The sequence below is a fragment of the Dipodomys ordii genome, unplaced genomic scaffold, assembly GCF_000151885.1.
Source record: "Dipodomys ordii isolate 6190 unplaced genomic scaffold, Dord_2.0 Scaffold4, whole genome shotgun sequence".
Taxonomy (NCBI): Eukaryota; Metazoa; Chordata; class Mammalia; order Rodentia; family Heteromyidae; genus Dipodomys; species Dipodomys ordii.
This window is the reverse complement of record NW_012267220.1, coordinates 16,728,099-16,743,520: the sequence shown is the minus strand read 5'-3', so window position 1 is coordinate 16,743,520 and position 15,422 is coordinate 16,728,099. Positions and strand designations below refer to the sequence as shown.

The following is a 15,422-nucleotide window of genomic DNA, read 5'->3' as shown; positions in this document are numbered from 1 at the left end:
GCCCCACGACTGACCAAAAAAACAAACAAAACCTAAGATGTCTAGAACGTATTGCTCCCATCTTTTTCTTTAATGACCCTGCTTGGGGAATAGGCAGCACTAGTCTGGAGTCTCAGCCATGGCTCTGGTTTCATCTTTTATTTCCCTTAAATGATCTCTTAGTGCCCAGTTCTTCGAATTGTATTGTACTTCAGAACTGCGTACTTGTCACCCAATTCAAAAACTAAAAAAATACTTCCAGGGGCTAGGAAGGTGACTCAGTGGTAGAGCGCTTGCCTTGCATGCCTGAGGCCCTGAGTTCGATTCCTCAGCACCACATAAGCAAAAAGAAAAAAGCCGGAAGTGGCACTACAGCTCAAGTGGTAGAGCGCTCGCCTTGAGCTGAAGAGCTGAGGGACAGCGCCCAGGCCCAGAGTTCAGGCCCCACGACCAGACCCCCCCCAAAAAAAAAACCACCAAAAACTTCCATAGTACACACTTATTTTTTAGTCATGATATATGTATTAGTTCATTTTTATCAGCCCTGGGCTGATAAAATATTGTTAGCTCCATTGTATAGAAAGGAAACTAAGGCATAGTTTCTAGGAACATTTGGCTGGAAATCATCTTATAAATATGTTAGAAACAATTGCATGAAAGCAAAAACATTTGAATACTTATCTTGGGGTTCATTTCACCTAACATCAACTTATCTGACCTTTTCTGCTTGTCTCAGACATATACTAGTTATTGCAAATAAGGGAAACCATGGGACCTATGTTTCTTTGGGCCTGGCTTACTTCACTTAATATAATTTTTTCCAAGGTTTTCCATTTCCTAACAAATGGGGCAATGTCATTCTTCCTGATGGAGGCATAGAATTCCTTTGAGTATATATACCACATTTTCTTGATCCATTCATCTACTGAGGGGCATCTGGGTTGGTTCCATATCTTAGCTATGGTAAATAATGCTGCAATAAATATAGTTGTGCTGGTAGCTTTAGTATGGTTTTGTTTGTGATCATTTGGGTAAATGCCCAAAAGTGGGATTGCTGGGTCATAGGGGAGCTCTATGTGGAGTCTTTTGAGGAACCTCCATATTTATAAGATGATTTCTTTGTTGCTTTGTATGTCCCTCCCCCATGTGTAACCCCTGCTTTGACTGTATTTGATGTTGGTATAATTTGTGGAGGGGAAGGGAAAAAGCAAACCGTTTAAATAGAGATACAGGTGGACCCATTGCAACAATGAGATGTACAAATCGTTATGTTGAAAAACGAACTTTACAACTTTGGGGGGGTAGGGGACAGGGGTAGGGGGGAGATTGGAAGGGATGGGAAGGAGAAACAAAGGAGGAGGCAACAATGCTTGATAAGAAATGTACTCATTATCTTGCCCATGTAATTGTAAGCCTTCTGTATGGTATTTCCACAATTAAAAAAAAAAAAAGAACATTTGGCTGGTAAGAGACAAGTGACTTTTGAGTTGCCATTTTCTCAATGTGGCATTTTCTTGTTACTGACATGCTACCTTATGTTTTCCTTTTTTCTTTCTAGGTGTTATAGAGACTTCAGATCGACTGGACCGGGAGTCAACCTCCCATTACTGGCTGACAGTGTATGCAACAGATCAGGGTGTTGTGCCACTTTCTTCCTTCATAGAGATCTACATAGAGGTTGAAGACGTCAATGACAATGCACCACAGACTTCAGAGCCCGTTTACTACCCAGAGATAGTGGAAAATGCACCCAAAGATGTATCTGTGGTCCAAATTGAGGCATTTGATCCAGATTCTAGCTCTAATGACAAACTAATGTACAAAATTACGAGCGGAAACCCACAAGGATTCTTTTCAATACATCCTAAAACAGGTACGTGATAATACTAGCATATGAAGTATTTATGGTTACACTGTCCTGATGGGGAAAATAAGAATTAATATTTACCTATTATATAATTTTCTTTGATTTTGTTAAATTTTTAAATATTTATTTTCAATCAAAATGTTTTCCGTTTGAGTTTGTTTTCATTAAGGTGTTTTATGATTTTTCTCATTAGTGAAATTTCACTTTTTGAAGCAAATATTGTTACTTTAATAGCTGCTCCTATATGATATGCTTTAAACTTATAGCAAATTCTGCTACTGAGAACTTACATTTTTGTAACTTTATTTTACATAAATATTAAGTTTATCTTGCAATTCACTATTTTTAAAATGGTAATACTTAGAAGCATTACTTAATGGTAATACTTAAGAGTTTTCCCTAGGCCAGGCTAGGGAATTTTATAGGTTAGGCTATAAATTTATAGTCAGACAAAGGTCAAGTTTAAGCATCCAGATTGGGAATCTTAAACTGATAAACTAAATTTTTGTTTTTCATGTTTTTATTTTCCTCTCTGTCCAGCATCCTCCTTCTAAGGTATGGCTCATGACCCCACCAAATCTTCTTCTGAAACTCTTTATAAACTTCTAATTTTCATTCTTTTATATTTTCCTTTAATTCCTAGGACTCTTGTACTATTTCACACAAAAGATCTTCAGCTGAGTTTATTATCATTAAAATAAACAGTAAGATCTTAGCTGTCATTTATACAATGAAAACTTCTCATGGGGAGGATAGGAACTTGGATTAATTTATTAATCAGTTAAAATAACAACTTTCCTTTGACATTAAGAGGACAGTTTATTTGTAGGAAGATAAAACTGCTAATCGAATTGACTGGCCTTAAACAATAACATTGTGCAATTGTGCAGTTACTCAATACCTGCCGGTAGGATCTAGTTAACAAGATTCTGAAGATTTAGTTAGTAATTTATATACTTCTTTCTTGCTTGTGCTTATTATATCTGCTTATTCTAAGGTAATTGGCCTTTTCATTTACTTAGCTGTATATTTGGTATGTCAGGAAAGTAATATATAAAAGAAAACAAAAATTGGGGCTGGGAAGGTGGCTCAGTGGTAGAGCGCTTGCCTGGCATGCCTGAGGCTCTAGGTTCGATTCCTCAGCACCACATAAGCAAAAAGAAAAAAGAAAAAAGCCGGAAGTGGCACTCTGGCTCAAGTGGTAGAGCGCTAGCCTTGAGCTAAAGAGCTGAGGGACAGTGCCCAGGCCCAGAGTTCAGGCCCTACGACTGGACCAAAATAAATAAATTAAATAAATAAAAATCATGGAACTACTCTGCTTTTAAACCAATCTGTCATTACCTTTTTTGAGTTTTTGGGTTTTGGAGCTGGGGATTGTACGCATGACCTCTTGCTTGCCAGGCAGGTGCTGTACCTCTTGAATCATGCCTCTAAGAAGCTCCCTTTTTGTATTGGTTGTATTGCCTCCTGCTTATGTTTTCCTATGTGCCTGGGATTGACGGGCCCATGGCTGTACCTAGCTAGTGTTCTTCCCTCATAGCTAGGATAATGGGTTCTTTCTTCCCTCTCATGTGAGCCATTGGTTAGGATGGAGTGACTTTGAGCCATGATCTCCCAATCTCTGCTTTCCTTCCTCCAAGCTAGTATTACCTGCTCAAGGCACCTTGCCTAGTGCTTTTTTAGTGCCTGTTTTATATTTCCCAATTTCTTTTATTAAACTTGAAAGGAAACTATTCTTAAAGTGGAAAGAAGTGTTGGGTTTAAGATCCTGTAGAAATTGCCCAAGAAAGATACCTCATAGAGATCATGGAAGTATGTAGATTTATCTCTTAAAGACATCCCTTTAAGGGCTGGGGATGTGACTATTGGTAGAGCACTTGGAGCATTTGTGAGGTCCAAGACTCTGTTCCCAGCTCTGGGAATAGGGGGAAAAGGTTTTAAGATGTTAGTTTGTAAAGCTCTTGTCAGTGTATTTTAGCCTGACATTTATATAGACATTTGATCAAAATTTATTTTTAAATATCCTTGCATTTATCGTATCTTCCACTGAGGGGTTTGGATTTTTAAGAACACTGATAACTGTTGGAGATTGACTCAGCTTCATAAGAGAATTGGATTACACAGGAGAGAACTTAGCAGTTTTGAGAGTTTTTCTTTCTGAAGCATTAGGGGTATAATAGAGGACTTGAAGCTCAGAACAAAGGGCAGGAATCAAGACACGAACCTGCTTACCCTGTAACAGCATCTAAATGATTAATAAAAGCCTTATTTTAGCAGTGTTTCCTACATTGTTTTACTGCACAGATGGTAATTAAGTTCTACCACATTTTTCTGTGAAATAAAGTGAAAGACAGCCAAGAGCCAAAATAATTAGAAGGCATTGTCAGATATAAAAGATGAAATTCAGGAGACTGTAAGAAGTTTGGAAGAGGATTTGGGGCGTGCAGATAGTACACTTGGAGAGACAGAAACCTAGAAATAAAAGCCTTGAGGAAGTAATTCAGGAATGTGTAACTAATTCTATTTTAAAGCTGTTTGATGAATTAGGCTTAAAAATGTCTTCTTATGTCTTCAGCCTTTCTTTTACATTAGGTTAAGGCACGTGTGAAACAGACAGGCAAGCAGGCAGTGTCTTTTTGTCTCTGAGTAGATACTGTAGGTCTGGGTATAATTGATGGGAGGAGAAAGCATCTTAGAGAAATCTTGAATAGCACTCTGAAATGATGAAATTATGAGATCACCACTGTGAGGTTATGTTCTATAGAATATGAGCTGATAGGACATCACCTACCCCTTTTTAATCTTTCCTTATCTTCTGTAAGAGTAAATCCTCTGTAGGAGTTCACAGATAGCTCTAACCCCCTGGGAGAGGAGATATGCTTTCTGCTGGCAAGCAGGACAGCAGGAGAAAATTAATCAGTCCACAGAGGTTTTGTGCTTTTTTTTTTTTTAACTTGAAAGCAGGTAAGAGTGGAAGGTTAATGTAGTCCACCGGAATATTGGTTGTGAGTGTATTCTAACTATGTTTAGTAAGAATATTCCACAGACATCTAGTTTCTACAGGTCAAAGAGAACCATATTTTAGCATAGCCATATTTTAGCGAATTCAGCCTCACAAGATCTGTGTCTAGGTGATTCTATTCCCTTGACACAACAGAACATTTAAGCTTGATGCTCAAGGTCCCCACATAAATGTCCATCTTCCTCAAAACCTTAAATACAGCTTATAATAGGTAGGTTAGTAACGTGGGGGTTAGATGGTGGAAGCTTATGAAAGATAGTCTGGTAGAACGAGGTTCTTGTGATTTACTGACCCACACCACCACCTGGAAACTTCCAATCATGTTATTTAATAATTAGTGAAAATCAGCCGGGCGCTGGTGGCTCACGCCTGTAATCCTAGCTACTCAGGAGGCTGAGATCTGAGGATCGAGGTTCAAAGCCAGCCCGGGCAGGAGAGACCGTGAGACTCCTATCTCCAATAAACCACCAGAAAACAGGAAGTGGCGCTGTAGCTCAAGTGGTAGAGCGCTCGGCCTTGAGCTGAAGAGCTGAGGGACAGTGTGGCCAGGCCCAGAGTTCAAGCCCCACGGCCGACCAAAAAAAAAAAAAAAAATTAGTGAAAATCAGTTGGTTAGAAATGAAGACATATGGGTTGTGGCATTCATTCCTCTGGATCTCCAAGGAAACAGACTTCTAAATCTTTATCCCTTGTTATTAGTGATGATAGTTTTATATTTCTCCTAAAGCTTGTGTATGTGAACTACCTATACTTGTTTCTGGCAAAGGTACATCTCTTTCTTTTGAATATATTATACTTGTCATAGATAGATAGATATAGATTAGATACCTACATACATATATATACACACACAAAAATCAAGATTTTAGTAGATTGATCATTTTGTGCATTTCCTTTGAAGAAACAAATTTCATGGAATAAAATGGATCCACCTCCTACTTGGTGGTGAAGATAAAAATTGGGATCTTAGTGATTATCATGTATACAGCAGACCAGAAATTCTAAATTAATCGTCACTTAAAGTGTTTGCACACCAGATTTTTACTGATCTATGGGAATCCAGCATCCTGACAGATGCTTGACAGTGTGTAGTCTGATGTGAAGGAGTAAAGGAAACAAGTACAAGGTAGTATGGCCCTGACTGTGAAATGGACACTTTTGGAGAAAGTGTGAAAATACTGACAGTGCGGGAATAATTAGAAAAATGAGGCTCCTTGGAAGAGTTGAAAAAAGCAGATTGATGGAGGGGAGATAGAGGACATCTGCCACTTTAGGGGACAATTTGAAAGAATGTTAAGTATTAGAGACGAAGAAATAAAGTTAGGTAGGTATATGGGAGTATACACTCATAATGTTGGAATAAAGGATCACCTTTATTATTAAATATAAATATATATTACATTCTATATTATATTACTATAAAGGATCACCTTTATTCCAGCATACGAATGTATACCAGAATTATTATTATTATTATTTTTGCCGGTCGTGGGGTCTGAACTCTGGGCCTGGGCGCTGTCCCTCAGCTCTTCAGCTCAAGGCTAGCGCTCTACCACTTGAGACATAGAGCCACTTCTGGCTTTTTTTCTGCTTATGTGGTGCTGAGGAATCGAACCCAGGGCCTCATGTATGCAAGGCAAGAACTCTACCATTGAGCCACCTTCCTAGCCCCCAGAATTATTATTTTTAAGAGCCTTTGCTGACCCTTAGAACATTTTGTATAAAATACAGATGTGACTTCATTCAAAGTTAGTTTAGTAAAGAGGCAGACATCTCCTCAATACCTTCTTTCTCTATGTATGCCAGTACTTGGGCTTGAACTTGGAGTCTAGGCTATGTCCCTTAGCTTTTTTTGTCCAAGGTTGTTAAGTTGTCTCTGCCACTTGAGTTACAGCTTCACTTCCAGCTTTTTGGTGGTTATTTGGAGATTAAAAACTCACAGACTTTTTTTTATAGTGGGTTGTCTTTGAACTACGATACTCAGATATCCAGTCCCCTGAGTAGCTAGGATTACAGGCATGAGTCACCAATGCCTGTGTTTGCAGTACCTATTTTATTTTTTCATATATGACAAAATGTTTTTTAAAAGCAAAACAACTTCTAAAACTAGATTCAATAATTTCTTGAATTTTGGGCAAGTAACAAGTTTGAATGAAGCTTTTGAGTATTTTAAAATTGTATAGTCAAACTGTTTATGCTTAATTATAGTGCCAGGAGCTTTCTTTCCACATCTTAAGATAGGTTTCATTATGATTGTGGGTAGAGTGATACTAGGTCTTCTCTGTTTGGATATGCAGGCCAAAGTTCCTATCCCACTTTTCTGATTCTTACACTTCCGTTGAAAACATAGAATTTTATAACATTTCATTTTGCTTGCTTGTCTCCAATATCACTGAGGTAAATTTGCTTCTTTAAACATAAATTGTGCTATTGTTTGAGACAAAAGAGAAGGGGGGGGGAGAGAGAGAGAGAGCAGAACATAGATGTTATTGTTGGGAGCCTGGACAGCTCTAGCTCCTCCAAACAAGTAGCATGGCTTTGTGGTATGTCAAGGACATGAAAGAAAGGGAGTTCTGAACAAAAAGGACTAGTGTGAGTTTTACAGGTCTCCTTATCCACAAGTAACCTCAGGAAACTGATGCCACCCTGGCAAAGCGTCTTTTTAGTTAAGTTTATCAGTCTGAACTTTGAGGAGTGATATGCAGCTTATAATTGCCAGATAATTTTGAAGGTTACTTATGAGGCATGGTGCATGCTTTAGAACAGACGAGTCTTTTCTAAAAGTCTCATTTCTATATTTGGTATTTTCCAATGTTTTGTTGCAAAGCCAGGAATGCTCTTTGTGTACTTAAAAAAAAAACTTTTCTGCAGTGAAATTGGCAGATGATAAATACATAGTTAAAGGCTGCAGTTTAATAAGTTTCGACTGTTTCCTATACCCAGAAAATACCACTACAAGTAACGAGCTTCACATTTGCAATTATAAGTATCCCTTCATTTGCTTCTTGTCAGGGTCAACTTTCTTCTTAGCTTTCAGGGTCCTTGAAAACTCTTATTCCATGTATTCTGTCTATTTTAGGATGGTTCAATGGTGGAGTATAAATCTGACCCTCAGAAGTAGCTACAGAGCTTTAACTACTGCTTTTAAGTAGTAAAATTTTACTTTTTAGCTTTAAGCAGAAGCTTATTAACCTGAGTATATTTCAGGAGTTTGTGGAAATATAAATTGGCATACATTGTGTGTGTGTGTGTGTGTGTGTGTGTGTGTGTGTGTCCCCTCAGTTCTGGAAGCTCCATGCTCTTCATAGCACCTATTTGTTAACTGCATACTCTGCTTACCAAGACTGGAAAGTAGACACCTGTTCGTGATGTCTTCATGTGCCAAGGGATCACAACATGCCTCACAATTTTCTACATATTTTAAATCAGAAGTGGGTTCACAGGACACTTAACTCAAAAAGCAGGGAAATATACCTAAGAAGAGGTTTTCTTTGGTGTGGTTCTCCTTTAGTTTCCTTCCTTAGAATATGAACTGTCCTTCCTCTCCTTTTTCTCTCCTCCATTAATTTTTGTATGGAAACCTTGGCACCCAGACTTCAACTGCTGGGTGAGTCAGCCTGAGAGAGAGCACCGGGCTGGAGAAGTGTGCCTTTCACAAGCAAACTAACCAACCCTGAGTCAAAATGAAAACTACCTGTCTTATTTTGTTAAGCCCCCATGTCCTTAGCTCATATCATCGCTGAGCCAGATCACAGACACCCAAGTTCAGCCTCCATGCTCCACACTTGTAGAACTTAGCCAAAGGAGCCAGATCTAAATCTGTTTGTTTTTGCACAAGTAGTAGAATGCTGTTCCCACTGCTAAACATCTTTGCTTTTTCCCATAACAATAGTAGCCGCTATATTCAGAAAATCTCTTTTCTATTGTTATTGATGGGACTTAGTCCTTATTACAGGACTGTATATGGGTATCCACCTGCCTTTACTACCCATTTCAATGATGCACTTATAGCTTTGCTTGTGTAGTAAATATATTACTTTTTCCCCTTCTGTTTCATTGATGTACATCTTTCTGCTTGAGAACACAGACTCTCCAAGATAATTTTATTTCTGTGATTTATGCTAAATATATTAGGAACTACCGGGGCATCATTTTTGAATGTGTGTTTGTGTCTGCATGCTTCAAGGCGTGTGATCTCTTTGGCAGCAGCAGCTGCATCTGATTCTGTCCACTGGAAACTTTAAATGACAAAAATTATTTTGAGGCTGTTTCAGCTCAATGATTTTGTCACTTGTCCCTTAAAATTACTTATTTTGGATTAATATTCTTATCTCTTATCATTGTGGGAGTGGTATATTGTTAGACTCTCCAAAGTCTTGCTGTTCTCTTCTCTGATTTCCATCAGACAACCTTGTGTTCCTTTGGGAGCTGAGCTGGAAGGAGACAATCAAAAAGCTGAGTTTTCCTTTGTTGCTACCTTTCTGTCTTGTTCATTTTTCTTCTACCCTTCTACCATTTCCTGACCTCACTTCAAACTTTTATCAAGAGTCAGAGGGCCATCCCCAAGTTCATCTCATGTATGCTTTGCACTTTGTGTCTTCCAAACCACATTCACTTATTTAATCTTCATAAGAACTCCACGAGAAGAGTAAAGACTACAAATACCATCAGTCTGTTGTGTTTGTCATGTGTATTTCCCCTCCCCCGCCCCTATTTTACAAGTATTTATGTGACTCAGACAGCTGTGAATTTCCTAAAGGTTGCTTCATGGTATATGCTGTCTTTGACACGTGAGTGTGTGACTTGGGAGCAAGTTCTTCTATATCTTATTGTTAAAGGAATGCTGGATTATATGATGCTTGGTTTTAGGCTAAAGTTACTTTTATGGTACTCTCAAACCAAAATATGTAATGCTTCTAGATGATACTAGATAATAATACATGCTATCATTAGCCATGTACTGCAGGAGTTAACTGAACATTTTCTAGAAAGGCCCACTCTGTAGCTTGTCCTGTCTCGGTCACAAATATTCAGCTCTGTCATTATAGCAAGAAAGCCAGCATATGAAAATGAACGAGCACATAGGATAGAACTCTTACGATTTTTAAGCTCTGTAGAGTTCAGTGGTGTATACATTGGACTGTGTTTTTTTTCAGTTGTTTATGTACATGTAGCATAGTGTATTTTCATTTGAACAGTTTTATATTGGATTTATGCAATGTGGTTATTCAATATGTAAGAACTGTGATTTGCTTCCATATAGATTTAGTAGATACATGGTTTACTTAAAGAAATAATCCCTAATGTATTACAAAAATCATAAAATACTATCCTGTATCACTTTACAGCTACTTTTTTTTTGAAGCAAAGTCAGTGGCATTTTATTATGGCTGGATCAGAGTCTGAACAGTGCAATAGGAAGTAGCCTCAGCAGCAAACAACTTCCGAGAGTTTCCGGTGACATTTGATAGCTACAAAAGCCGGAAATGAAGGGCCAGTCTTGTTGGCATTGGGAATTCATTAAAAAAAAAATAATAAGTGTACTTATCAGTAGCTCTACTTAAAAACATATGTGTGTGTGTATTTGTGTATATAAATTAATGAATTTGGGTTTTTTGTGTCTTTTCTGTATATGTTGATTACATGCTTTTCTTCTTAAAAATCTGTCTTCTTTGAATCCTTAGGATAAGTTACATCAAGAAGACATTTTTATATGTTGCTGAGTATTATTTGCTAAAGCTGCACTTAAGCTTTTGCATTTATGTGTGTTTATGTGATTTTTTTACATCAGTGTGATGCTGACCTTATAATAGACTGTTACTTTCCCCTGTCTTTCTTTCCTTACTAAAGATAGCATTTATAGGAATACCAAAGCCAGTTCCCTATCAATTGAGCTTGGCTTTTGATCTTATATTTTAATGCCATCAGTTTTCAACAGAAAAACACAACCAGGAAGGCAGAATTAAAACCAGAAGAGAATTCTGACTAACCAGAATGGGAGCTCTTGCCTGTCCATTCAGTGTGTGACTTTAGACTGTTCATTTGATTAATTTTATTAGCACTTTCTCTGCAGCTCGGAAAGTTTGAACAAAATGAATTCTGAGCTATTTTCCAGCCTTGACAACCTATGAATAGAATTCCACTCTTGGCTCCAAGCCTAATCCGGCCGGCACCAGTACTAGAATGACAAACAATAGCTGTTCAGATGGCTGCAGCTGCCAGAAGAGCTCTCCACAGGCTGTGGTTAAATGTGGCCTTGGAACAGCACCTAAGGAAGGGCAGTGGCGGGCTACACAGACCCTCCGAGCTCAGAGCAAGGACATGGATGCCTGGGTGTCAAAAGACAACATAAGCAGAGCTGAACCTTTCATTCAGGCCTTCCTCTGAAGCAGTCTGTATTTTTAGAATGTGCAGTGGGGAGAAATGATATCTTCCTCCCTTGTAAGTCTTTACGGGTCTGCTCTGACTTTTCAGCATTGTTTCTGGTCTTCCTGATATTCCCCAGGATCCCATCCTGGCTCAAGTTTTTAAGGGCCAAGGATTTTCCCTTCTTCATTTATTGTGTTCCCCATAATATACCTTTTCCAGTTGACAGGTTGAAGATCTCATAAGTCAGGATGTTTGAAAGACTTTTCTTCCTGCTTGTTTAGAGTCCTAAAAAGATGAACAGATGAGTGCTGTGCTTGGTTCTGTTTTTTGATTCTTCTGTGTCTACCTGTGGATATTGTCTACCTTCTACACTTCGCAGCCCGCCAGCTGTGCACTCTCTAACTTGCAGGACAGATTTGTGGTGAAGCCAATTTCATTTTACTAGCACTGACTGGGCGCAGCTGTAGAGACTGGAATATTTCAAGGAAACAGTCACGTTATACAGAGTTCTAGAGTTACTGTCTCCCATGTCTGTGTCTTACAGTGCTTGGTTTTACTTTTGTACTTCAATAAAATTTCAGTATTGATTCTGTTGCCCTCTTTTTTCCCGTGAATTAAATAATCTCTGTACTTTTTGAAGATAATAATTTAACTGAGCAAGCTTATTTCAATTAGTATAGCTTGCATATTAAAAAAAATCAGAAGCCTTATGTTTGAATATATGGTTCTAAAACACTCCTATTTCAACTCTTATCTGCTACCTTATGACCCAAAATGGCTAGAATGGAAAGGGTGGATAAATGTGGGGTGATCACACATTAAGTATTTTTCACTAGGTAAATTATTTTGGGAAACAGTTTTCTTGATTAATTTCATTGTACCCTGCATGTTGCTTGTTAAGTAAACTCATTTAAGAATAGAGAGAAATTATTTTAATTCATTTAGATAGAAAGCTTTTTTTCTTTCCTCCTTAGTTGAAACAACTTAATAATTAAGACTCGTATCTCCTAGGCTCTTGGCTCTTGTTTGTAATTATCTTTAATAGGGTTGTGAAAGGGTATTTAGGTAGTTTTTATTCTATTATGGAGGACAAAAGAGTATGAGAACTAATATATTCAAAGATAGGCCTAGTGAACAGTTTATGTTTGGGTATCAGCGTTCTAAGCTCTTGGTGACTTTCCAGAACACTTCAGCCACTTCACGTGTATACAGCCCATCCTGTAGTACCCCTAATAAAGATCATACCATTTGAGAAAATGGGAGCCGAAGGTTGCAACACTGAAAGGTCAAGATATAGGAGAGAAGAGTCCTAAACTGACCACAAGAGAGTAGCCAACATTCCTGCTTATATAGCTAGAAAGAAAAGGGGTGCAGCATATCTGTGCTCAGGTTATAAATCCATCACAGCATGGTTTCTAGTCCAACCAGCCCCAGGCCTCACTTCAGAACAGGTTCTTTTCTGCCCATTGTAAGGATACAGGGTGGACTTTCTGTTGTTCATCTTTCCCTTCCTCTGCTTATTCTTGCATAGAACAATAGAATAATGGTTCAAAGTCAGTTTCCTATCAAGCAAGGCAAACAGCTGGCTCTGCAGTTTTGTTTTTCCTCCAGAGGCAGAGGCAGTGTCTTAGCTTCTCTCTTGAGTTTTGAAAAGTTTGGAGACAGTGATTTATAGAGCATATCAGAGTAAAATTTCCATTTGAACCATGATAGTGAATCTGATATTCTGCCTTAAATATATTCCCTAAATATCTAGAGTTACATTGAAAGGCCACAAATAATTTTGCTAATTATATTCGCGAGCAGCAGTAAAGTTTGGTCCCTTAGTCTTAGCTAAATTTATGAGGTCAATCTGTAGCTCCTGGTGACTGAGAAGACACTGTACCTGCTCTGTCAGCCTACACACATTTTTAATAGAATTGGGATAAAGAATGCAACGTTTTTCTTTTCTAGACCAAGGGGAGAAAAATATCTAATTTTTGTCCTTTCATTTCTATTTTTAATTTAAAGGTGCTTGCAGAAAGTGAAAACAAAACACAACGTTACCAAAGAAAGCACTTACATAGGCATTTTTCTGCTTTGCCCTCTGTTTTATTTTCTAACTTACCTTTTTTTGCGTCTATTAAAATGAATCATGGCTAATTATTGTCATTTTATTTTTAAAACTTTTTGGAAGTCACAGTTCTGAGTTTATGGAGTTGAAATAATCATATGCAGCAACCTGGGCAGTTTGGTATGATAGGAAGGAGAGAAAAAACTCATTTGGGCCTCTGGAGAACAATACTCTTAATTCCAAATCTGTTAATGACTTGATTTACTGGCGGTGACCTAGGCAGGAAAAACATTAGCTTGCTCTGAAGCCGTTGAATTCTGAGCTGTTTCTGTGAAGTGTGTATCCATAGTATTTAGGGGGCATAACACCCCACAAAACATTGCAGACATGCATAAACGTTTACAGTGAAGAAATGGATCATACTGTTAATTGTATATTTAATAACTACAGTGCTTGTAACGTGTAAGCATAAGGAAGTCATATTTTGGATTTATTATTGAAATAGGTACTTTGTTAAGTAGTCCAGGGACTGGGCAAGGATTAGCAGGAGTGAGAAGTGTTGAAGCACAGAGGCGAGAATGACTATAAACAGAATAAATCCTACCGGACAGAGAGCAGCATGGTCAGATAGCACTCTCAGGATGTTAATCTTTCAGTATGGTTCCTTGCTGTCAGGTAAAAGCATACCTTTAAAACATTCCTGGCTTCCTAGTGATTTCTTGTTTCATTAAGAAATTAATCAATTAGTCAATTTAATGGGGTGCTGGGACTGCAACTGAGGGCCTTGCAAATGCACTCTACTACCGAGCGCTATCCCCAGCCCTCATGGTTTTATTGTTCAGAGTTCATTCTGTATGGAATTTCTGTAGGAAGCACTAAATTTTACATCCTCACCCAGAGGGGCCCATGGCATTAGGGGAAAGCATCAGGATGCCTCTGATAGGATCTGTTTTTAGTGAGAAGGTTGTGAACCTACAAAGATTTTTTTTCTCCACACTAATTTTGCCCAGGGTGTCCTTGGACTGTGACCCTCCTGTCTTCACCTCCTGCCAATCTAGGACTACAGATCTCTGCTACCATACACTCAGTCTACATCTTTATCTTCTCTTGTTTGTAGGCACTTATTATATATACTCTCCTTCCTTCCTTCCTTCCTTCCCTCCCTCCCTCCCTCCCTCCTTCCTTCCTTCCTCCCTTCCTCCCTTCCTTCCCTCCCTCCCTCCTTCCTTTCTTCTTCTTCTTCTTCTCTCTTTCTTTCTTCTTTCTGTCTTTCTTTCTTTCCCAGCTGTTATTGTTTCTTTTGATTTTTGAGACTGCCTTACTGTATGGCACAGGCTATCTTTGAACTCTGGATCCTCCTGCCTGAACCTTCTAAATACCAGGATTATAAGCATGTGACATCACACTTGACTCCATTCTTTGCTATCTTGACATTCATAATGATCTCCTCTTCCAAAGCCCTCTGAAATATGTGGAGGAGGGACTTCCTTTTTAAATTTGGTTTCTAGAACAACTGGGATTTCTTTTCTGGGGTACTGCTTCTCAGGTTCTGATTCCTTACCACCCGTTTGTTGGTCATTTGTAGCACACCGCCCTCCTTAGTTTTTATGCTCTCGCCTCTGCTCATAGTATAATCCAAATGGATCTGTGCTCTGAGCTTTGACTGCTTCTCCACACTCCAGGCCTGCTAGACACCCCCAACACTTGGCCCACCCACCACAGGATTAGACATCTTGCCTCTAAATACATAATTACTTCTTTTTTGAGTTAGCACCTTTGTATTATTTGAAGGTTATTTTAATTCTTGAATTGCTATCATGTTAATATGATGCCATTTTAAGACACAAATTTCACACATTGGGGGCCGTTCAGCTAACTGAAAAATGTCTTCATGGGCTTTGCAATAGGAAAGATGTACTGAAATGGGAGGGGAAGATGAACTCCAAAAGGTTTTGACTGCTGAAAACGAAGCTAATGCGGCAGTATGTGACATTTTTATGCCAGAGGGAAGCATTTCCCACAAACCCTTGCCCCCTTTCATCTGTAAATGTGGTTTGGGAAAAGCCCAGTACCTAAATATAATGTAGACTTTCATTATTCTTGCTGATATGATTACTGCTTCATTCACTGTG

At 38.5% G+C, this 15,422-nt stretch overlaps 1 protein-coding gene across 1 annotated transcript in view; it reads left to right on the top strand.

Annotated features, from left to right (window-relative positions):
* Fat1 (FAT atypical cadherin 1) overlaps window positions 1-15,422 on the top strand; it is a 112,213-nt gene that overhangs the window by 50,194 nt on the left and 46,597 nt on the right. Inside the window, exon 3 of the mRNA XM_013025924.1 lies at window positions 1,538-1,852. Coding sequence (XP_012881378.1) covers window positions 1,538-1,852 — 315 coding nt within the window. The remainder of the gene's footprint in view (window positions 1-1,537; window positions 1,853-15,422) is intronic.